General features: G+C 37.5%; 1 protein-coding gene across 2 annotated transcripts in view; it reads left to right on the top strand.

Moving 5' to 3' along the window:
- Positions 1 to 26,312, top strand: part of Sol1 — a 165,160-nt gene that overhangs the window by 47,770 nt on the left and 91,078 nt on the right. Inside the window, exons 2-6 of one of the 2 annotated variants that reach the window (XM_074096153.1) lie at positions 7,856 to 8,012; positions 9,682 to 9,741; positions 15,519 to 15,607; positions 17,710 to 17,832; positions 20,427 to 20,498. In XM_074096153.1, coding sequence (XP_073952254.1) covers positions 15,586 to 15,607; positions 17,710 to 17,832; positions 20,427 to 20,498 — 217 coding nt within the window. In that variant the 5' untranslated portion in view covers positions 7,856 to 8,012; positions 9,682 to 9,741; positions 15,519 to 15,585. Of the gene's footprint in view, positions 1 to 7,855; positions 8,013 to 9,681; positions 9,742 to 15,121; positions 15,184 to 15,518; positions 15,608 to 17,709; positions 17,833 to 20,426; positions 20,499 to 26,312 lie in introns of those variants that run through there. The other variant, XM_074096152.1, reaches the window with a different exon arrangement.

The raw sequence follows: 26,312 nt of genomic DNA, 5'->3' as shown, positions 1-26,312 counted from the left end.
CTACTTTTTTTGAGGACGATTAAAAATAACTCAAAACGTCAAACAGACAGACTTGATCAAATCTAAAAATAATTTAAAAGTAAATATTGATCAAATTTAAATGAGACCACATGAGAACCATCAGCTTTCAAATAAAAAAGAATGATCAAAATCGACGTTAATTCTAAGGTAACACACATTCATGTCCTGTTGAGGTACTGACTTCAAAGTTGTAGAAAGTTACTGTTATGGTTTTACGAACTCAGGTTAATTTTTTTCGATATATTTTTTTGTCATTTCGCGCCATCATGACACCCTAGCAACCACACTTAGTTCACAATTAGGTTTGTTCATATATTTTTAATACTCTTATTTCAAATGAAACTATCACAAGCTATACCTAGCTGAAACACTCTCGAAACGAGATTATTACAAAGGTGAACCAATATTAATTAAGTAGCAGGCACTAACAGATTCTTAATTGACCTGCCTGTAGCATCAGACGCAGGCGCTTGATTTTGAAAATAGCTCGCGTCTTGAAGATATTGCCTTTTTCTAATTATGTTTTACTTTACTTCGAAACCTATGGAATATGCGAGACTAGATTCATCTTTTCTTAAAAGTTTTTAAGGATTCACGATTATTTACATCTCACTAAACTAAAGTATTATGATTGCGAAATTTGTGAGTCTGTTTGTTTGCTTGTTTGTTACTTCATCACATCTAAACCTCTGAACCGATTTAGATGAAGTTCGGTAACTATACAGATAGTTTGAGTCCCGGGGAAGGATATAGGATAGTTTTTATCCCGGAAAATGCAGAGTTACTACAGGATGAACTGAAATAATTACTTTGCTCACCCGCGACCTTGTGATAGCGCTAGCTCTCTACGTTCATGCAGTTCCTCCACCTCTACTGTAAGGACACACACAAATGTTTTAATGTTTATTTGGGTACAAACGGTACAATATGGCTGATTACAAATGAAAACTTAGCTAATACACCAATCAGTAAAGTTACCACAGGTTAAATCACACAAACCCATCTATCACCACCACCACACTACACTGACGCGTTTCAAACTCAACCAGAGCTCATCTTCAGAGCAATACAACCGTTCACCATGCTACCAGATGTTAGACTAACAAACCAAAACAATTTTTTTATTTAACTCACCAAGTACCCACTGTATTTTTCTCAAACAAACTACACACAAAAAAAACTTTAATCTTCAAATAAAACTACCTTGATTTTTTGTTTATTTACCTACTGTCAACAGTCAACACATCATGTTTTATTAATCCTAACTATTATTGCTCAAATTAGATCCCGCGGGATAGCGATAAACAAATCCTACGCGGACGCAGTCGCGGGCAACAGTTGTTTATACTTTTATAGTTCATCGATCTGCCCCGTAAAAAATCAATTTTCGATTTTCCATTTCCAATTGCAACTAAGCAACTATGTAGTATGCTCTCGCGAAATACGTAAAACATAAGCTCCTGGCGCATCCACGCAAAGAAGCCGAGGTGTCTCAACTCAACGCAGGTGTGTTTGCCTTTCATTACCTCCAGGATCCGAACATCGCCGATTTATTGTTCGATATTAAAAAGCACTTTCATCGGAATTAAAATTGTTTTTTTAATTTTGTACAACATTGTCGCAGATGCGACGCTAGAACCTTAGCTTTTGTTGTGACTGACTAGCTGTTCGATGAGCTCGATTGTTTTTTTTTTAATACACATTACTAGTTAATGCCCGCGGCTTCGCCCCTGTTCCAGTTTTTTTTTATTTTGTTTAATACAAATCTTGTCCCGATAATAATGTACACAACAAATAAATAATTGTCGAATTTCGTGCCGTCGTTCGAAAGTTATGCGTGTTTATACATTTCGACGATTATTTTATATTTATACGAGTATAGATAGATATATTTACTAGCTTGAACCCGTGACTTTTCTCCCGTTGTAAATAAACTCCGTATCTCGAACAAAAATTGCACAAATGAAATGTCATATCATAATCATAATCATGTTTTATTGCTCTCGCTCCTTATTCCTCGTCTACAATATAGGCAAAGCCGTGGTGGCCTAGTGGTTTAACCCGTGGTCTTTCAAGCAGAAGATCGTGGGTTTAAACCCGGGCTCGCATCTCTGATTTTTTCGAAATTTACCACGGGCTTTACGGTAACGGGAAAACATCTCGAGCAAACCTGCAAAGCAACTCAATGGTGCGTGTGAAGTTCTCAATCCGCACTGGGCTCGCGTGGAAACTACGGCCCAAGCCCTCTAATTCTGAGAGTAGGCTTGTGCCCAGCAGTGGGACGTTATAGGCTAGAATGATATTGGTGAAAATAGACGAAACCTCAATGTAAAATTAAAAAAAAAATACTTTCTCATAGTTTACTACTTTATAAAATAACGCGTCTTATGCCAACTTGTTTTGAAAACTCGTTCTGTATCCTCATTCGGGAGACGAATCAACTCCTTCAATACAAGAACTTATTTTATATTTTTCACAACACCAGCGTACCATATTGAAAAAGTAATGAAAAACTCCGACGCGCTCAAACTCTGCGCTTTATTGAAAAACTATTTCATTTCAACCAGTTTTCAGGAAAGTCTTAAGTCTCTTGAGGTATTCAAATCGATGTGTTAATGCTTTGTTTTATAGCAGGGAAGGCTAATTGGCCCTTATAACTAATAAAGACAAGCGATATGTCACCGGATATAAGCCAAGAACCCAAGCCAAGACGAAAAAAAAGAAGGCGAGGCACTAACTAGGTACCTTTTCTCGAACTGTGTCGTCGTATTTTCAAACCCACATAACATCGTACCAGTTGTCACCAAAGAACCCAAATTCGCAGAATAAAATGTGGTTAAGAAACTCATTTCATTAAACACATCACGTTTCGTTGATCTAGCTTTTATACCTACTTTAGATTTTATTGATACCCAAAATACGTTAATTTAGTCACTCATTCACTCACTCACTTATCTAAAATCTAGGAAACTTCCCAATATCCCAGAAAGCTGAAATTTGGCATGAAGTTTACAGACAAAGAATAAAAAATTAAGAAATCTGAAACTTTTACCCTCCCATCCCTGCAAGGGGGGTGCAAGTCTGTATACATAACTAGTAAAATAAAATGTCTTAGAAAGCTGAAATTTGGTATGAAGCTTAGGATTTATATAGAAAGAACAGCAAAATTAAGAAATGTTTAACTTTCACCCTCCAACCCCTTTTAATGGGGGTGCAGGCTTGCTTTAAAGGTGGTAAAGTATTTTTTTAGATTATATACTTCCCGAACCACAATATTTGCTACGCGTACTAACGAGGGCACCTTACGAAAAGAAATATGATCCCACCAAAAACATTTCATGTACTAAAAATGGTGGCCAAGACTCACTAGCTCATAACGTTTTCGCTGTAAAAAGTTATCAGATCCAAGGAAAAGCCAAGCCCCTTAACCCTGTCTTTACTCCTACACCTTGGTTTTAAAGTGTAACCTGGCAGTTTCATAGCTCTATTCCATGTCATTAAATTAAAGATCTGTGACATAATTTTCTACTGTACATAAGTCTATCGGACCGTCTGGCCGAAATTGCAAGAAATTAAGCTTTTCTCCAATATTGTGATAATATATTATTATTATAGTGGATAGGCAAGACTAGAAAAGTAGAGAGGAGGCCTGTGTGCGAAGACGGGCGCTATAAGGGCTGTTATAGATAGATAGATAGATTTTATTATTCTTAGGTAATCTTAATTTCTTACAATATCAGCCAGACGACAGTCCGATAGACTTATGTACGGTAGAAAATTATGTCACAGGCCATAAATTTTATGATTTGCAATAGAGTTATGAAACTGCCAGGTCACACTTTAAAACCAAGGTGTTGGGTTAGTATAGCAGGGTTAAGGGGCTTAGCTTTTACTTGGATCTGACAACTTTTTACAGCGAAATCGTTATGAACTTGTGAGTCTTGGCCGCCATTTTACATGAAGTGAAGTTTTTGGTGGAATGGGTTCTAAATTGTAAAACGGCGTACATATTTTTAGGCTATGTGAAAAAATAAAGGCAAAATTTATCACTTTTAATTTCCTACAACTTTGCCATTATTATTTTTTCAATAGGAGTTGTAGTTTCCTGAAAATCGCGATAAACCGTTTTTCAGCCTTAAATTTCACCCCGGCCGACCTCAAATCGCCAGTAAATTATTTTTCCTCTTTTTTATACATTTTCTTCCTTTTGCAATGGGTGTCATCCTGCTTTTTGTTTTGATGGGGTTTGCCAGTAGGTATGTTCCTTAAGAGCACTAGATACTTACTAATGTTGTCGTTAACTTCTTTCGTGGTACAAAGGGATTCTTAATCTGGCTATTTATATTCTAATATCCAAAATGACCCGACTCAAAGATCTGTTACAGCAGTTATGGTAAAATAAATGTCCCTTCACACCTTTTACTCATAATGTCAATGGATACTTGGTTATCTCCATAAAAAGTTATAGCAAAATGTATATTCTACTTACGACCTACATACGTCTCGCTGCTGGGCACAGACTTAGTCCCAATAATAAAGGAGTTTACTGGGAGTCCCCACCCATTATTGCTTCGCTGTTATGAGCACGTTTCCTTGCGGTTTCTGCTGTTGCAATGACAAAGAACGAAATACTTGGCAATATCTTTTCCTCTAAACGAACTCAAACGTTATGCATGTAAACTCTTTATTGTACAAATATTTATATGGCTTTGTAACTCACTTTTTGCTTTTTTTGTATTTTGATATTTTGTGTCTCGAATGTTTTTTTTTTACTCATATATTATGTCACTTCATGCCATGTGGGCGTAGATCGATATTGAACTAAGCGCTCTCGATTGTAAAGCACTTCGCGGCTTTGCAATGTGCGCTGAGGATCTCGTTAGCATCGATTTGGTTGAAGATCCACATTGTATTTTGCTAACGCCTGTTTTATTATTTTAGAAGTTACAGTAAAGTAGATATTCTTCATTTATTTTAGGTTTAAAATGTGGTAATTTGTCATGCTATAGAATTAAATGTAGTAGAAAATATTATAAAAATGGTGCTACTAGTTAGTAGTCCTGTCGAAGCGGTTACCATAATAATCAAGCAAAAGTCACGTTCATATAAGAATACTAGCTGTTGCCCGCTACTCCGTCCGCGTAGAAGTATGAAAAATAGTTTGCGTCCTATTCTCAGACCTACCGAATTTGCACAAAAATTTCATAAAAATCGGTCGAGCCGTTTCGGAGGAGTTTGGTCACGAGTTTGGTGATACGAGATTCCATACTAATATTATTAATGCGAAAGTGTATGTGTTTGTATGTTTGTTCGTCTTTCACGTCGAAATGGAGCGACGGATCGACGTGATTTTTGGCATAGAGATACTTTATGGGCCCGAGAGTGACATAGGCTACTATTTATCCCGACAAAATGCACAGTTCCCGAGGGATCAGCGAGCGATTAACCGAATTCCACGCGGGCGAAGCCGCGGGCAAAAGCTAGTATTATATATTAGAGTAAATTATGTACAGTCAAGTGTAAAAATATGAACTTTTTCAAAGTTTCAAAAATAAGTCGGTACCACAGACTCTTATTCCGACGCAATAAGGCCGTAGTAAAATATTTTTAAGTGGTTCGAATAGATACTTATTTTTGCACTTGACTGTACCTATATATAAACAGATTGTATATTATGTTACGAGTACATTATAATTATAAAGCATTATTTTCGGCATTAAAAAAATGGGATAGGTTTTTGACCGACCCTTCGCGATGAGCTCCCCGTCCCGTCTAGAATCGTAATTATAACTTGCTTGTAGATTTGCGGACGACGAATAATGTAGAAAAATCATAAGTTATTTCATATGAAGTCTTAATCCGCTTTATCGAACACGAATAAAAAATATATTTCGTCAAATCACCTTAGCGCAAGAAAGGTTTCCAATATAGTGTGGGATTAGACATGTCACTTGGGGGCTTATCCGAAGGGCTGCCACGCCTTACTGAATATTAAATTGTGTGCTCCGACCCTTATTCTTCGAGTCACGGAAAAACAAGTGCGTTAGTGAATCGGATTGAGAGATAGTTTAGACAATTATGAACTACTCCACGTTCGAAGGATCGCTAATATATTAATTATCATTCAAGTATGATCTGCTGAACATATTTCGATGAGCATGTTTCATGTCATGAGCATATTTTTACTTATCATAAGTACCTAGGCAAACTCAAGGGCGGCCAAAAAACCAAAACCAGGCTTTTTTCAGAGATAAGACCAAGTTCGCGGAATTGTTCGCCCTCGAGAGCCCCGTCATAGCAAATTTTGTCAAAATCGTTACAACCGTTTCTGAGATCTCAGATAAAAATAATAGTACATTGTTGTAGAGGCTCGAAAGTAAGGTCTTTTGGTCGAGACTGAACATTGTGCTTCTCACGATTACTAAAAAAAAAAAAATGATTTCTAAAATGGTATTTATCCACACACATAAATTTATTGTTAGCGATTATCACAGCTGATAAAATGAGTTAGCATTATACAGTTGCCGCCATTTTTAAATAAACGTTGATCGGTTAAGCAAGGGCGCCAACAATCATTATTCCGCCACAGCCTATAAAACGAATACAGTTTAGTACTGTAATAAATACTAACATCCGCTACTTAGTCCTGTTTCTCACGAGCTTTATAGAAATGGGAGGGTGAACCACCCCATTCGGGTCAATTAACCCAGAAACAACTGGATGCCCATAATTTTATACTACTAAAGCAGGTTTTATAGCCCGCTGGTGGTAAAAGTTACTTACAGTGCAATGTATAAAGATTACTTAGCGAAGTTAGAGGGGGAGATAAATTTTGATGTTTCAGTGTTGCTTGCTAAACAATTTGAAGGCTGTGAGATTGAAATATACTGTTTGGTTCGTTTTAATGGTTCAGTCGTTGTGAGCTTGCATTTTTAATGGAGCTGATGCGGCAAAACATGGCTAATTTTACGTACTTTGAATTTTCATATAAAACTGAAGCTGAAAATTTGTTTGTTTGACAAAGTTTGAACACGCTAATCTTAAGAAGGGAATCTAATTTGAAAGAATACTTTTGCATCAGACAAAGTGCTGTTTTTGAGGAAAGTTGTAGGATATGAGCGATAAGTTTCATTTAAGCCTCATTCACATTTATCTGTCGTATTGTGTCGTGTCGCATCAGAACAGTATCGGTTTCATACATTTTATATGGTTGCGTTCACATTTTATCTGACGCAGTGTGTTGTGACGGCTTGTATTGTGTCCCATCACGAGCTGAGAGAGAGAGAGAGAGCATCACAACACAACACGACAACACTTGATAAGTGAATGCGGCTTTAGACAGTTGGCGACAATATCCTGCTGTTTCGTCAGATTGCGGGGCCACTACACGACTTTCAATATACAAATGTCTAATTTTTGCCCGCGACTGCATCCCCGCAAAATTATCATCATCATCCATTGAGAATAGACACAACCTTGAGCAATGAAGATAAATTAGTTTAGCGGCTATAAGTAGCTCAAAAAGTTATAAAAAGCCGTGGTGGCCTAGGGGTTAGACCTCTGGCCTCTCAAACAAAGGAACGTGGCACAATATATTATATTTTTTAATTCATAAAAAAGAGGATCGTGGGTTCAAGCCCAGCTCGCACGTCCAAGTTTTTCGAAATTCATGTGTGAAATCATATTTGAAATTTACCGCGTGACATCGTGAGGAAACCTGCACAAGCAATTCAATGGTGTGTGTGAAGTTCCCAATCCACACTGTGCCCAGCAGTGCGACTTATATTTATATGCTAGGATAGATAAAAGCAGCTTAAGTTGTGATTGTTTACAGGTATTTTCGAGACCGACGGTGTGCACCTGCCGGGCACCGAATGCGATTACCAGTTCGGCCGGTCCGGCAGCCGGCCCACGCATGGCCGCTTCTACAGCCCCCGGTACCCGTCCATATACCCCAACAACGTGCGGTGTTCCTACCACTTTTACGGGAGGTTAGTATTAGCTATAGACCATAATACACTGAAATACTCACTTGTTCAGTCATCAGCAGAAGTAGATGAGCGGTTCATCATCATCATCATCGGCCTATCTTAGTCCACTGCTGAACATAGGTCTCTCCAATTGCACGCCACTGAGCACGATCCTCGGCCACTCTCATCGAGTTCTTGCCAGCCACCTTGCGAAGATCATCGCTCCATTCGCGGTTTCCACTGAGGAACTCGTTTACCCCAGCGGTTATCGGTTCTTCCGCTGATATGGCCGACCTACTGCTACTTCAGTTTGCTTACCCGGTGAGCTATGTCGATGACTTTAGATGAGCGGTTGCGGTGATCAAAATACTCTCTTATCGCCTTGGCGGTAGAGTTGTGTGTCATCATTCAATCATTTTGACCACCGTAACCGCTCATTCACTTCTGCTGCTGACTGTTCATAAAATAAGACCATCATCAGCCGGAAAACGTGCACTGTTGAACAAAGCCTCCCATTAGAATGCGACAGTAAACGACAACCTGGCCACTTGTATCCAACAAATATAGGAACAAACAAACATTACGAGCATTTGTTAGTTCTTTACCTCAAAAGCAAAAATTTCTTGTAGCGATGCACCGAATCGCATTTCAGCTCGATCGTATATTTAATTATAGCGTGCTGTCACAATCGTTTATTTGTTTAGTCGCATTTTACCTCGATCTTGCGTTTAAGTATCGCGTTGTGTCTTAATCGTGTTTTTTTTTAGTCACTATTAGGTTTTAGTCGCATTTCACCTCGATCGTGTATTAGCTGTATTTTACTACGAATAAATACAGTTTATTATGCGTTCGTATAGGTATTTTATTGCAAACATCAAAATATTAGTGTCCCAGGCAAACATCGTTAACAACGAAATGCGTCTAGGGTAAAATACTACACGAAAAATAAGATGCTACAAATTCATTAATTATACATACTAATGTAAAAAGCTACACGAAAAATTGCGGCAAGTGCAAGATTCTATTGAAATTTTGTTAGTTAAAGAGTTGATGCTTTTGAGGTAAAGAACTAACAAATGATTGCGAGTTGCAGAGTTACGGGCTGACGGTCAAATAGCTATTGAGTTGAATTTCACTCACTTCTACTGATCAAATTGACTTGATATTTGGTACGAATGTGTGGTTTGGATGACAATGCAAGTACTAGGTAAAGTCAACAAAAGGTACATTTTCTGTTTATTTTCTTCGAATAAACACAGATGGTAAAACTCTGTCATATATTTTTTATTTTTATATTGTTTTATATTGTGGCATAGGCAGTAATTAGAAGGGTTCATTCTGTTTTTTCTGAACTATTACTTCTGTATTAAGAACACTGTAATTCGTTTTTGTTTGGAATATAAACTCTTCAGGGCGCCCAAGATAGATAGAACAGGCATTGCCTAGTTCGGGGCCAGCTCGCACTGTATTAATGTTACCTACTGTTTCTGCATCAATAAAAACTTTTAATTTCATTTCATATAAATATCAGAAACTTATAAGACAGTGGTAAACAGACCATAAGTATATTATCATTCGAGCTTTAATAGCCCGTAATGCAGTGCATCGGAAGCTGAAAACTAATTTAAAAGATAATATTTGAAACTCATGAGCACAGCAAAAATATTCAACTAAACATTTTATGTTACAGGCCAAGAGAACGCGTGAAGGTGGTCTTCGAAGAGGTATCTCTTCAAAAAGGTGACATCAGGTGTGTATCACACTAATCAAGTTCTGTTGGAACAACACAATTTGGCCGCTTTCAAGTCTAGGGTTAATGAGCATTTACTAGGCAAGCATGCTCCATCGTAGGCCCCATCCTCGCTTTCCATCAGGCGTGATTGTGGTCAAACGCAAGCCTATATTGTATAAAAACCGTATAAGTCAAGTTAACCAAATTGCCTTTAAATTAAAACTGGGCACTTGGATGTGTATAGGTACACATCCAAGTGGCCGTGGTTTAACTATGCGTGCAATATTACAGCTGTCTATCTGTATATCGTGCAATATTTCTAAGCTAAGCCGAGGACAGATAGACAAAAAGACAGACATGAAAAAAATAAGTTTCGCTTTTTTCCATTTTGACTATAAAACCCTTAAAATTGCATCCATAGAAGCTTTAGAAACCATAAACAAGATTCAAGACAAAACATTTGAGTAGGTACTCAAGAATAATTCGTACGACTTATTTGATTCTTACTCTAAAATATTGCCATAAAACCTCAGACAACGATAAAGCCACCCGAATTATCGTAATCTTCCAAAGCATTGAATGTAAGCCGACAAACGGTGCAACGTGGCACTCGTGGAACTCGTAAAACTCGTAAAAATCGTCATAAAAATCGTTCCGTCCACTAACTTACAATCTAACGAGCTTCGGAAAAGGGGGATTATGCAGCGTTATGCATTAACCGGGAAATTCAATATTGACACGAGGAATGACGGGAAATAACCGGGTATTTGGCGGCTTGGAGCACCTACTTAGAATAAAGTGCTATGGAACCTTATGCCTTATGCCTGGTGTGTTTGGCTAAACGCAGTCGCGGGCAAGGACTTAGTACCAATAAAGGCAGCAATAGCATAAAGTAATTATTATTACTTTCATCATGATTGGACATCGTCGGCCTGATTCGTTAACCTGCTGCTAAGTTCATTTTGATTAAGTTTACATTGGACATTGAAAAAACTGCATAAAATCTTCAATCTTTAACTAATCAGAATTTTGAAAATCCCGTTGGTAGCTATGACTAAACAATGTATATATTTATTTAAACAATTAATTTTTACATAAAAATAAAAATAAAAAACACATAAAATTAACTAAAACGGGCTTCCTCTACCAAAGGCAGCAACGCAGCGCGGGGCATTGTACCTAAGACGCTAGCGGCGTTGCCTCGTTGACTAAACTTGATATTTCAAAGATATAATTCAATTCAATTCAAAATTATTTATTAAGGTTGCAGAAAGTACAATGTTTTACAATGGTTGGCACCTCTTTTTAAAAGCATATGTTACACAAATCACAGAAAATTAATAAAAATGAGTATTTAGCAGGTTTTCGTGTTTTAGGTTAAATTTAATATAGGACTTAGCAGTTATCTATAACATTCTGTTTATTATTATTTTATAATAAAACCACTTCAGCCAGTAATAAAAATTAATCAATCACTTACACCTAAGATAGACTTTTTTTACTAAACAACTCTAAACAATCAGCAATAATTAACAAGCAAATAATGATTAAAATATATGTTCTCGACATTAAGTAATATATACTTAGAACTATGAGAAATAACACAATAAATTTACCCTGTTGATAATTTTCTGTTATCATACTCAAATAAACCGAATTTTCAGTAAAACATCGCATGACGCAGCAGGCACCTGGCGTCGCGAATAACTGTCAGTGCAAAACTGAGGCCGGTACTGAATTTAGCAGATTTTCGGTGTGGAGATTGGTTATTGGTCAGAAAGCAGTTTTTGGGGCATAAGATTCAACACTTACTAAACTTTATGCTGATATCGCCGTTATTCCTTTACCAAACGGTAGAAAATGGTGTGCACTTTTTGACAAGTAATTTTCACCCGAAACTGGACTTAGCAGGTTAACAAATTAAGCCTACCTACATAGCTTGCTTCGGCTTTAACCACCTGGTTATGGCCTCATCCTTCCATCGCGTTGGTGGACGTACTACGCTGCGCTTGCCGATCTGCGGTCTCCATTCGAGAACTTTTCGCGCCCAACGGTCATCTGTTCTCAGTGTTATAATATGGCATGCCCATTGCCACTTCAACGAGCTAATTCGCTTGACTATTTTGGTGCGGTGACCCTTGTTCTTCTTACGTATCTCCTTATTTTTCATTCGATTTCATAGAGAAACTCCGATCAGATTTTCACTTGTCAGTAAAAAAAAATTGAATGTGAGAAACTATCCCTGGTTGGGGACGTTGACAGACGGATAGACTGTCATTTTTTTTAATATAGATATAGGCTTGCGTTTGACCCCATTAAGAGCAAGTAAGCGAAAAAAAAAACATTTTTACATTATCTAATATATGTATTATATGTAATTATCTAATATATTATTATATTCTAATATATGTAACATCATGATTCGAGATTATTACGAGGATACATATATCCTCACGATGTTTGTGGGCGCACTCCTCCAAAACGGATCGACAGATTTTTATGATATCTTTTTTTTGTATATTTGTTAAGTATGAAAAACAGAACATAAACAACGTTTGCCTGGTCAGCTAGTACATGTTTATTAATTGTCAATTTTGCTATTGGATCCTTCCGCACACGAACAAAGCAGGTACGAATAACTCAAACAAAATATCCAAACAATTATATAACTTTTTATGAAATAACTGAAATAATTACCAACTTGCCATATTCCAATGCGTACGTGTTATTTTCTCCGTAACGGTAATAATATAATCGTTCCACTGAATAGTTCTGCGCTTGGTTAATTTAGTTAGTAGTTTCGCCCTCGTTTACTATCCTAAGTAAATTCCTTTGCAGAGCTGAGATGTTTCACTTTAGGATTGGGCAAGTACATTGCATTCCCTCTTAACTAGGCCCCGTATTTGTATATGAACTAGTATCGCTGCTTGGTTTTACTCGAGCCTATCAGATACTGGATTTTGTGGCATCTAAAACCGATTAGTAAACCATTTCGATTTAGAAGGCGAATTAAATACTATAATAACACTGAACGTATTTAAAACTGTTAAAACTGTGAAATGTTAAAACGAGTTGACTTTGCTAGTTTGTTTCGTCAGCTCGTTGGACGTGTTTCAGGGGTTTTATCAAATCACCAAACAAAAATCTGGTCTGGTCTGGTGGAATGAAAAAACGAGTTGCCTTTTTTTGACTGATTTCGTCATTTCACTAAGCACATTCAGAATCAGAATTGATTAAATTACTAATTTTTTCTAGGCAAATGATAAAATGGCGACATTTTAACATCCTGCGTGATTTGGTCTCCTTAGCGATTTGTTAAAATCCCTGTTTTATTTCCTTGCGACATATAGACAAATGCACATGACATGAGTGTTTGGTGGTGGTACTGTTGGAGGCGTAAATAAACCATTTTTCTTTCTTTCTTACATTCATAACTCAAGTACAGTCAGCAGCAGAAGCGGATGAGCAGTTACGGTACAAACGACTCCCACTGCCAAGGTAATAAATAAGACACTGTTTAGACCATTTTGGGCACCACAACTGCTAATCTACTTCTGCTGTTGACTATACAAACCTTCGTACTTCTCAAATAAGTTGCTCCCTGCCGGGATTCGAACTCGGGAACTCTATATTCATACCCTTTATGAACTAACCACTAAGCTATCCGGTCGTCGAAATCGCATTCACGAGAAACTTATTTTCGTCGACGTTTCACAGAATTTTCTGACAACCTCTCTGTAAATACTTAAATAAACAGACGTAATGTATTGATAATTCGGAAATCGGGGAATTGTTCCATTCTATAGCTCTCATGCATCATCGAGTTAATTATACAAGCACATAGTTTATTGTCTGAACTCATTACCGGTCCATTGGCTGTGCATCGAATTTATAATTTGATTATGTCCACTCACCTATATACAATAGAATTATTTTTAATCATCATCATCACCCTATTACAGTCCACTGCTGGACATAGGCTTCTCCCAAAGATCGCCATTGCGCCCTGTCCTCGGCATCCTGCTTCTACCAGCAGCCTTTCGCAAATCGTCACTTCACCTGGCTGGAGGGCGCCCTACACTACGTTTGCCAAGATGCGGTCTCCGCTCAAGAACTCGTTTACTCCAGCGGCTGTCGGTTCTTCGACAGATGTCGGATGACTTTAGTTCTGTGTTGGATGGCCTCGTTGCGTTGTATTTTTAATCTCTTATCATCTATTTATGTCTCATAGTCATATTAGGCGGTCTTGCGCGGATCATTGTTAACTCCGAGTTAACTAACTGCTAAACCCAGGGTTAACTTGTGCCAAAATGACGTCGAACAGCACCTCGGCATCTAGCTCCCAAGGTCGGGTGCCCGCCAGTCCGCAGGTCGCCTCGAATTAGGTGGTGTGGTACGCCCTTGTTGCCCGGACCTCCATAACCCTTTGTGGTTGCCGCAGGTAGGTCTTGTTAAATGGGGAAAAGGCATGCACCCAGAATTAGTCCCCCACCCACGAAAACCCACGGAAAACAGCTGGTAGAAAAATAAAAGGACCATAATACATAGTTTTTCCTGGGTAAACAATGCAATTTACTCATTAAAACAACCCAAAAACATATCTACTGAAGAGTTTACAAACTGAATAAGTAAATTGATGTTATGTTTCCACGTTATTACAAATGACGTAATTATTGGTTAAATGATCCAAATAAATTTGCGGGTGGCAGTAACGCTGACACGGTGGCTATTAGTAATATGGATGTTGATAATGTGATACGATTACCAGATATCACAGATATGTCGTTATTTTAGTACGTGACTAGATTAATAATTGTTTACTAGTAGTGTTATAAGAAACTAGAGTCTTGGAGTCTTATTTAATAAAACTTGAGGCATTTTTGAAGACTCGCATCTTATAAATAAATCTTAGAGCTCAAGTCCTTCAGAATTTGAAGTATTTTGTAAAAAGACTAGAGTCCTGCCAAAAAGAACTTAAAGAATGAGTCTTTTTAAAAGAACTCATGACTGTGTCCTCTAAATCCATCCTGTTCAGTCCTGTAGTTTGAAGTAAATAAATTAGCATTTTTTTTTATTTGACTGGATGGCAAACGAGCAAGTGGGTCTCCTGATGATAAGAGATCACCACCGCCCATAGACACCTGCAACACCAGGGGGATTGCAGATGCGTTGCCAACCTAGAGGCCTAAGATGGGATACCTCAAGTGCCAGTAATAGCATTTAACAAATTATTGATTTGCTAGGTACGTATATATACTAATAGATAATTTTGAAGTGACAACATACGTTCGTTTGTGTATCAAAAATATATTTGCCTACCCTCTTTCCGTCAACATTATCAATTGACTCATTTATTGTGTTGCCAGATCAATCATAAGACAGAAAGTTAATCGCTCAAATGGCTTTCTACTTTAATACGAGTATCAACTTGGATCGTCCGGTCACAATTAGGACAACTACGTACGACTATTTGAAATTTAAATCTGAACTAATATTTTAAAGAAAAACATTTTATTTCAAGAATGCTTTTGCTTATAGATAGCTATAGTATCAGCAAGTAATAGAGGCTTTATTTTATCCCGGGAATGCGCGAAATTCCCCCGGGACACAGACGAAGTGGCAAGTAACTGCTGGCTATATGAGTCGGGCATTAAATTAAAAAAAAAAAGTTTTTAGTAAAATACATGTCTGGTTAGTTTACCTCGTTTCAATTGCAAAAAATAATAATTTGTAATCTTCTTTCAAAGTTTGATATTTACTCCGTGTTTGTTTAAAAATTTGTAACTTTTTCCCAGTTGTCTCAGGAGAGCGGATATCATCAAAATCTTCGACGGCAAGGACACCAATGCTCCTGCCATAGCCATGCTTTGCAACGAACTAACAGGTCTGTACGTGATAATATTCAAATGGAAATTCAAAACATTTATTCAGTAAATAGGCGCCGCAATGGGCAGTTTTACACGTCATTTTTAAACTACCAGCGCTTTCGGAAAGACCATCATTGCCAAAAAGATTGCGCCGCAAGAAACTTGGCAGAAAGTCATTTTTTCAAAATTAACTTTAATTACAAATAAAATACTTAAAAACGACAGTTATAAAATAAAAAAAAAAATAATAATTAAATAACGTTATACGAAGAATGATTTTGCACAATCTTGTCTCTAGTAGTGTAGTTGAGAGTTGAGATTTTTGGAATGACATTCGAGGTTGCGTAAATTACCGCATGAAACTAAATACTAAAACAATGTAAGTGAGAAATCACTAATGTATTGCAGAATGAAATTACTTGTATTACCACTTTGTGTCTCAGAGACAGATCAACTCAAATAACCTTCTGGTTTTAATTTCACAACACAAATTGAACTTTAATTAGTCATGGCTACATCCAAGTCGAACAACTGGCGTAGATTATCCTCTCCTTCCTCTCCCCTCACTCAAATTTCTATATTTTGTGTAATATGTCGACTGCACAAACTATTTTATGCACAACATATTAATTAGTTGAACTAGTGTACTGCTAACTAAATTGCTCTTACGTACATTATCGTATTAGAGCGAGTTGAGCTGTCTGTACTGAATGAGTAATGTCAGCTGCTCTTGCTCAGATCTAGCTAGTTATCGTTATCAAAGCAGATATATAAATATGCTTACACGAGGCATTTCGTAAAGATAACAAATTTTCAAATAAAACTTCAATTAGTTTGTTAAAATTAAATACTATGAAGTTGAATAGAGTAACATGATAGTACTTTTTGTAACCTACTCTTTTGAACATGAAACTATCGTGAGGCTCACTCGTATTAAATAATATTGTAACGGATAACTCACGTCTGAAATCGAGTTTGGCTCGACATGTTTCGGGCTAATCCGTAGCCCTTCTTCTAGGAGCAACGCGACTCGGCGGCTGCTGCAATACGCGCACTCAACTCAACGCAGTGTGCGCATGTTGGCAGCCACCGAGTCGCGTTGCTCCTAGAAGAAGGGCTACGGATTAGCCCAAAACATGTCGAGCTAAACTCAATTTCAGACGTGAGTTATCTGATATAAGTACTATCATTTAATATGAGTGAGTCTCAGGGTAGTTTCATGTTCAAAAGAGTAGGTAACAAAAAGTAATGCACAATGAACCATTTTTATTATGAAGGTGCTTTTATAGTGTTGACAAAATATTTTATTGAGCGTAGTGTAGTAGTTATTAGATACTTACTAGCCTGTTTCCCGCGACTCCGTCCGTGTAGCATTCATTTATAGCTATCCCGTAGGATCTCTGCAATTTTCCGGGATTAAGACTATCCTATGTCCTTCCAAATTTTATCTACATCGGTTCAGCGGTTTAGCCGTGATGAGATAACAAACAGACATACAGACTTTCGCATGTATAATTAGTGGGATAATACATTGTGTTGTTAGGTATAAGGAATTGAAACACAATCTTGTATTGTTTGCTGAATGTACATATATGTCTAAATGTCTATAAGTATGCAGCACACACTCTCTAACTCACTCAGTCTTACTTTTAACTCCCAAGAAATCTCCTCTCATTCAAACCGCTCTCATACATCAAACAATCTTCCACATTTCCACATACTACAAAAATATAAGCGCAGCGCATTCGCTGCTATATTCCACTTTCAGCCGTCTCCTGATTCTACAGCAGCAGGTAGGAGGAAATCTAAAAGAATTTATTACCTCTATAATCAAACCGCACTTTGCCCGCGTAGCATACTAGACTGTCACTATGCATAAAGGTGACTGGCTGGCAGAGCTTCAGGGATAAGCCCGCCGTTGTACTTAGAACTTTTTTTGTAACCTTTTTGTACAAAAAACTGTATAAACAACAAAAAAAACAATATAAATAATAGTTAGAATAACCCCCCCCCCCTCCCTTCCGTATCTGATAGACCATTCACACTTTACTTAGGGGTTTAGATGTACTTTCTTTTGTCTTTCTCAGTCAATGTTGGATAATGTAATCCGGTTTTCCAGGTTACGAAGTGCTTTCAACGGGTCCGACGATGCTACTACAGTTTACGGCCAACTCGGCAACTCCTGGGCAGGGGTTCGCTGCTACATTCCACTTTCAGCCGCCTCCTGATTCTACAGCAGCAGGTACGAGGAAATCTAAAAGAATTTATTTCACAATAACCCGTCGAGTAAGAAAACGGATGAAAAAGGAACTGGGTACATTCTTGGGTATAAAGTAGTAGATTGTACAACAAGTTGAAAATACAAACTGACACATGGATGCACAGAAAAACCAGAAAAAGAGACCAGCGCTGGGAATCGAACCCAGATCCTCAGCAATCCGTGCTGCGTGCTATAACCCCTACACCACGCTGGACAGGAATCTAGAGTTTTTCCTATGCATACATATCTCAGGTTGCTTTTTATCTTCTAACTTAAGCAGCAGCACTAGCGACATCTATGTTCCGCTCTCATCGAGAGACGTCACATTCTTTCGGAACTAACCGCTCACCCAGACAAGAGATGTCGCTACTAAGCAATCAAGAATTGTAGAATTAATTTAAGTTCACAAATTTGACACTAGTCTAGCAGTTGTACTACTCACTGTCTAGGCAAGACTTAATTCCTGAATAATTAAAATTCAAGAATTAGTTGGGGGGGGTCCTTGAGCCAACAAAACCACCCGTGCCCTCTAACGCAGTGACGTATGGTGGTCCTTAACCGGCTCGCCAGACCTTTCTGTTACTCGTACGGATGGCCGAATTATACAACACACTACGACTAAAGTAATCTAATAGCAAGACGGTATGCTTAGAAAATCACGTGAAACTATCTTAAATTTGGCTGCTATAAACTGACGGATAAAATAATGGGTCACTTTTACTTTAATTTTGTTTAAAACTTATTGCTGTTTTAAACTATGCTTGATAAGGAATACCAGTTACAACTGTTTCTGACTGTTTTTTATCGATGTGTGTCATTTCTCAGATTTTTTTCCCGAGTTTGTACACAGGCTGTTGAAACAAGCATAGTATTTTCACCCACTGTTTCTGACTTTAAAACTCACTCTTTATGGTCCCTAGCTAAATGCACCACTCATTCACTCAAAAGTGGACTGGTGGACATCCCTTAAAGGGATAAGTTCGCCTTTGTACATGCCTCACAACGTTACTCAATTTTGTTTCTTTCTTTATTTTTTGCAGTAAAAGTGTTAACATACATATAATTCATATAAAAATGCAAGTGGAAAGGAAGAGAAATTGAGGCCTTTTCTGATGCTCGCAATCGCAATCAAATGGCAGTTTTTGTATGCGAAATCTGTCATTTTATTGCGATCGCGAGCTTCATAAACGTTATGCAATACGACCTCTGGTCTTGTAAAGAGACGATAAGCAAATTAAAACCATAATATAAATTAAGTACAAAAAAATAAAAACTAATTTCAGTAAAAAATATAACCCTATTTGTACAACAATAGAGAGTAAAAAACTCGGAAAGTCTGTTTGCATTCGTACCTAAATACTCCTGGAGTGACAAATTTAATAACAAGTGTCACAGAAACAACTAAAAATACAGGTATTTTTCGAAGTATTTAATCGAATCGAATAATCTATCTTGACAGCCTACTCGGCCTTGGTGGGGATTTATTTTTTACAAAAGAAGTCCGGCAAATTAGATGGCGGACTGTTTTCAGTTTCTTGTGTGCTTAATTTTCTTGAATTTTATTAAATTTTCATTGCAATCCGTTGGAAGCGTCTTGTAATAAATGCCGGTCCAGTTAAATTTGCGAGCTGAGCCAACAAGGTATGAATAGGAATTTTGGCCGGGATCCAGACGGCCTCCAGTGCTTATTTGAGAAGCCCTGGGAATAGCACCCAAGTTTCCACCAATTCAACTTAATATTAATAGCTAGCCTTGGAATAGAGAATGAATGTTACTCGAGTTACATCCTAAATTCTCTTTTTTCTTTTAAAACTATGTGTCGAGTTCTCTATCTCCATTGAGTATATCGTCAAGTTAACCTTAGACACCTCGTTCGTTTGACATACCTAATCAAACGAACGTGCCATCCACGAAGACGCGTGATTTTGTCAAAATTAGCCATTAATGACATTGTAATAAGAACCACGGCACGCGTCATTGTGAATGACTCTACCTATATCTATCGACATATTATTATATCGTCCATGTACTTTCTCAACCTCGTATCTACCTGAATTGTATCAAACAAATAAATACTCTATCATGCTTAACATAAAGATGATTCTAAAGCAATTTAATGTGGCCAGATACGAGGTTTGGAAAGTAAATGGACGATATCTGGTTAATATTCGGTTAGTTCTGAGCACATTCGTCGTGAACCATAGACACATCTTTGAATGCCCTAACTTTGGTAGTCGCCTGAACTATTTTCATGCAACAGGACTAATATTAGACGTCTAGAAACTGACTTGCTGATGATTTTAAGTAGTACATTATTAAATTAAAATACGAGAAAAGAGAAAAGAAAATATTATATAACGATGCATAGTTTGAAACTTCGTTGGAAGGAACTATAAACAGCGCCATCTAGTACAAATGATAGGAACAAACTAGAAAACTTTACTGAAACGAAACGGAGCGAGCTTTAGCATCACGAAGCCGGCTCTCTGCTTAGTTTCCGAACTCGCCAACAGATAGCGCTAATAAACAAGTTGCTGTTGAAATTGTAAATTGTCAAAATTCAATCTTTGTTGCAGATTCGGATCGTTTGCTCAAACTTAGTTTTGGAAAGGTGTTTGAGTCCTTGGGGCCCGAAGTCAGCGCAACAAGTAAGTGTTATTGCTGTAAACTAGGTAATAAGTAGCCTTTATCTCTCACTTAGTTGCTGTTATACTACTTTAAGAATAATACTTATGCTATAGAATAGATACTAACTCAACGAGTACTTTTGTTATATTATTTGAGTCGTCCTTGTCGTAAAGGCACTCCTATAATAATAAACATTTTCCAGCCCAGCTGTTATGCGTGTAGCTTGTAGGTTTGGGGTAAAAAAATAAAACATTAGTAATTACGACTGTAAGGGTAGATAATGCTTCCGTCGAATTTCGCAGCATTCTGTGTTTTTTATTTTTTATTTTTACGGAGTATTTTTTGACGAGTCAAACAGATATAAACTGGGTTGAATAGAACACACTTTGTTTATTTATATTAATTCACAATAGAAAACGCGAATAGGTAGCGTACCTATTTAAATAAAGTTTCGGCCTTCGCTGATGAAAATCTTGTTCTAATTATTCCGATTTTTCATCAGTATCGTTTTTTTTTAATCAAAGCAGTCTAACGTACCTTTCGAAAGAAGTAAAAAATTGTGCTGAATTCAAATTACAAGTAGAGTAGTACAAAATTGTTACATCTCAAATGAATCTTGTCGACTGCTCGAAAACTTCATCAGGCCAATATTTTGTAGCTATACACATTTATAACCACTTCCAAATAGTTTCAGTGACGTGATTTAAAAAATCATTCCCAATTTCCCGCACCTTACGTTCTCTTAGATATAATATACCTACCATTACACATTTCAAAGACCAGTATTTTTTGAAAAAAAAAAATGGGTTCGTCTTTTGTAAAATTTTGTTAGTCGGTCTCTCCCAGTCTGGTGCTAGTTACTCGTATGTATGACTAATGAGGGAAAAAGCAAGTAGGTATAATTCGTTGAGCAAACACAAAAACGGCTGGTGGTAGGACTTCGTGCAGGATCCATCCGTTCCGGATATAGCTCCTACCATCTTGCCTGTGAACTTGCCGCCAAATAACAGTATTTACACTACTATTTATGTTTCGGTTTGAGGGTAAGATAGGTGGTAAAATTACCAGCATATACGCATTCCAACTTGGTCTTCAGGCTAGGCATCGCACAGGCCATTAGCTTGGTTCTTATGTCCATGGGCCGGTGACCTTGTCTGCCTACTGACTATAATAAAAAAATATATACTGAATTAAAACTGAACTGATCTCTTTTAAAACACTTTAAATAAGTGTTGAAGTATGAACCCTAAAATATCCAGTTATTTTGCTGGCAACATCATGTCGACGCAGCGATAATTCAACGCGATCCGGATCGCATCATGCCTTTGTTGTAGCCAATACAATACAAATACAAAACAATACACAGCCAATACAGTACAATATCGACAGGTCGGAAACCTTACCCGAATGTTAGCTCAGGGATCAATATGTCGAATTATGTAGAATCCTGACGTTGATTTAGATTATTTTAGATCTCAAATCCCTCCCTACTATATTTATGAACAAAATAAATATTTCCTTACTGTATTTGCAAGAGTGGATCTTTACAAATAATCGGGGTAGTGATCTGGACACATGATATGTGTTATTCGTTTAGAGATATTGTGCCACAATACAAGCAATAGGCAGTAGTTTGACTCAGCCGTATTCTTGAAATTTATACCTACAGCTGGGTGGCGTAGTTGGCATTGTATGTGTGTAGTTTTAGGGGTAGGGATAAAACGTATATTAATTTTATGATTATATATTTATTAGTTAAATTATAAGTTGGTAATAGAAAATAAAAAAATCGTCTATTGCGGTACGTTCGAAACGACTTGTTGTTGAATATAACCACATAAAAAAATCTCATTCTTGTGTAGAGTTAGTACCGAGCGCTATAGCCACGTTACGGAATCGTAACGGGGGTGAATAGAGCGGGCGGCGCGACACAGCACTTGACCAGAGACCGGACTGCGCGGCACACGGCGTGGCACTGCGTATTTTTGTCTTGCGAAGACTGGTTAGCGGCCGTGTAAATGACGCTTGGCTGTGTGCGTGCGTTGATTCGGGCGCTAGTATGAAGTCGATCTACTGCCTATTACTTACTTGTATTGTGATTGTGTTCAGTCTATCGAAAATACTCTGTCTGGAACAATACAATGTTAGGTAGGTACATCTTTTGGTACAAATTGACAATATTAGACCTGGGAAACTGAATTGCGGACCAAAGTGGAAACTTTTCACAATCAATTTTCTGATGGTTTCTTTGGTATAAAATATTATGCGTATGGAATATCGACACGACATTTGCAGCGAAAAGGTTCCACTCAGGTACAAGCTGTTTTTAGCTACAATGTCTTAGATTCCTTGAATATCAGAGGTCTAGGGATACTGTAGGCCATGTCCATATCCAAGGATACTGAAGCTTCGGGAGAACACATCGTCACAATACCTGCTGCTGGCTTGTGGCCTGCAGTGGGACCTTAGATATCGACGACTGGCCTTTAGCTATCCATATCGCGATATTATTATATTGCCCGGGCAAACTCAAAACTTAAGGTGCCATCTGCTTCGCTAAAGATTCAACTGACTCTCCTGCTAGAGGCACGAAATAGCCAAAGGGTAGAAACTTTAGGGCGTGTGCAGTGGAACGATAGAGTAAACCCGATAAGGTACTTGCACCGTAAAGCCAAAATGTAGAAAATAGATACCATACCCATCCTACCGGCTGCGCCATGAGTAGGTAAATGTAAATCAAACACGCAGCTTGAATCAAAACTAACTCATGCTTTATTTAACTACCTTCATTATATTCCTAAGCTGTGGTGACCTAGTGATTTGACGTATGGCCTCTCAAGCAGAGGATCGTGGGTGACCCACGCACTTCTGAGTTTTTCGAAATTCATGTGTGAAATAAAATTTAAATTTACTACGAGCTTTAAGGTGAAGGAAAACATAGTGAGAAAACCTATAAAAAAGTGCGAAGCAATTACATGGTGTGTGTGAAGTTCCCAATCCGCACTGCGCCCTCGAGGGAACTATGGACCAAGCCCTTTCATTCTGAGAGGAGACCTATACCCAGCATTGGGATGTAAATAGGCTGGGATGGTTATAAATAAACAAATCAATAAAATAAATATCATGGGACACTTGACACCAATTGACCTAGTCCCAAACTAAGCAAAGCTTGTACTATGGACACTAGGCAACGGATAAACATACTTATATAGATAAATACATACTTAAATACATATTAAACATCCAAGACCCGAGATCAAACATTCGTGTTATTCATACAAATATCTGCACCGGCCGGGATTCGAACCCGGGACCTCAAGCTTCGTAGTCAGGTTCTCTAACCACTTAGCCATCCGGTCGTCGCCGTTATATTCGTAGGCAACAATATAAACTACGATTACCTACAGTAAGTAGGAAAGTAGTAGCTGGTAAAGGAAGATAAAAACAGTAGGTACAGACACCAGCATTAATATCTGCCACGTCCTTCCGGCCCTAGAAATAGAGTCGTATCAGATATTTATGCACGCTTGTTGTGTCAGATATTGGTGCTGGTGACTGTACAGTAAATATTTCACTGATTTAAAATAACGGTTTCACAACCTGTTATTTTTAACATTTAGCATTTATGACCAGTGGCCTAATGGCCACTTTACTGGCTACCACATTTTTATACATGTCACTGTATTAACATTTTAATCCATTACACTATATAAAACATGCAGACTAAAGCAAAATGGTAAGATAAAGCTAAGAGTGCACTCTCCATGGACGACTAGGACAAAATTAAAATTAAAACGATAAACTAACATGCCACGCTTGTAAATTAAAATATAAGTATTTTACTCTTTCGGTAAATATATGCAAGTGGTTTTTATTTCATTCATGTTTGAATTTTAACTATGTTAACCATGTTAACATACATATTTATGATACGAATTAGTCAGAAATTACAATATTGTCAAATCACTATCTCTCTAATTTCGACTAATAAAATCTAATAAATATGTTAAATTTATGGGCACTTCACTTTGCACCCGACCCTCTTGTATCGAACGTGTTACAGCAGCAGAGTAAATAAAACATCCCGCTGTATATATAAATAAACAAGGGAGTTGCAATGCAATGCGGTGCAGTATACGTGGCCAAGGATTTGGTCGTATTTTAGTGGACACCCTGTAGCTGGGAGCAAGCGAAGAATGTTTGCATTCTTTAGTTCAGTCAACAATAGGTACCTATGTATGTATATTCTTGATGCAATGCATTCAATTAAATTGTAATTTAACCAATTACAAAAAAATATGATGTTACTTTTATTATTTTTTTAGGGTTCCGTAGTCAACTAGGAACCCTTATATTTTCGCCATGTCTGTCCGTCTGTCTGTCCGCGGGTAAGCTCAGAGACCGTTAATACTAGAAAGCTATAATTTGACATGAATATACGTATATGTGTCACGCCGACAGTGGTACAATAAAAAAAAGTAAAAAAAAATTTTTTTGGGTACCTCTCCATAGACGTAAAGTGGGGGTGATTTTTTTTTTCGACTAACCCTATATTGTGGGGATATCGTTGGAGAGGTCTTTTAAAACCATTGGGGGTTGCAAAGACAATTTTTCTATTCAGTGATCCGTTTGCGAAATATTCAACTTTAAAGTGAATATTTTCATTGAAATCGAGCGCCCCCCCCCCCGTTTAAAATCTAAACTGTTGGAAGGAAAAATTTGAAAAAATTTAGAATGGTAGTAAATATATCAAATTTACAACGAAAATTATAGCGGCTAAGATTACTTGAGCATTATTAGTAGTTTAAGAGTAAATAGCAGCCTAAGGTACCTAAACTTGGAAGATTCAGTACACAATCCCCCTATCCCTTCCTACTATTCCTTTTTAGGGATAAGCTCACCTTTGTTCTCCTCTCTGTGTATTTTTATTTTTAAGTGCAATAAAGAGTTTACATACATGCATACAATACGAAATCCTTAGAAAAATATTATTTGATTTTTTCGTAATGGCTACGGAACCCTATTGACACGCTTTTGGCCGGTTTTTAATCTTTAGAGAAACATTCTGCTTGCTATCAGGATTACGGCTCCTACTTATTTGTATGCTAATACTACCATATAATTTATTGAATCTAAAATAATTTCTTTGCTCACCCGCCACCTTATGATGGGTAAGTTTATGCAAATATGCGTGTTCATGCTGTTCCTCCACCTCCACACTGTAAGAACACACACAAATCACACAAACCCATCTATCACCACCACCACACTACACTGACGCGTTTCAAACTCAACCAGAGCTCATCTTCAGAGCAACACAACCTTACACTATGCTACCAGATGTTAGACAAACACCATACAAACAGATGTTATATAGACACTGAAGATGAGCTCTGGTTGAGTTCGACACGCGTCAGTGTAGTGTAGTGGTGGTGGTGATAGATGGGTTTGTGTGATTTGTGTGCGTTCTTACAGTGTGGAGGTGGAACTGTATGAACACGCACATTTGCATAAACTTAACTATCATAGGGTCGCGGGTGAGCAAAGAAATTCTTTTAGTTCATTACTGCAGTATACTTATTTTTGTACTGGTTTTTAAAATTGTATCAACTTTTATTTTCGTTGCCGTGTTAGATTGTTTGTTTACTAAGTTTAATCTTAAAAATCGAATTTAACGCACTTTTAATGTTCGGATTTCTAAACAGTTCGTATACCTACGTATGTAAGTACAATTAATACATATTTTATTTTGTTTTGAAAAATTACTTTCTCCCAAGTTTCTTGTGGCGGATCCTTCTGGGGTAATTTAAAAAAGTGACATGTAAAAGAGCCCT

Source organism: Choristoneura fumiferana, chromosome 13, assembly GCF_025370935.1.
Source record: "Choristoneura fumiferana chromosome 13, NRCan_CFum_1, whole genome shotgun sequence".
Lineage (NCBI taxonomy): Eukaryota > Metazoa > Arthropoda > Insecta > Lepidoptera > Tortricidae > Choristoneura > Choristoneura fumiferana.
Note: the sequence above shows the minus strand (reverse complement) of the source record. Positions and strands in the feature narration are given on the sequence as shown.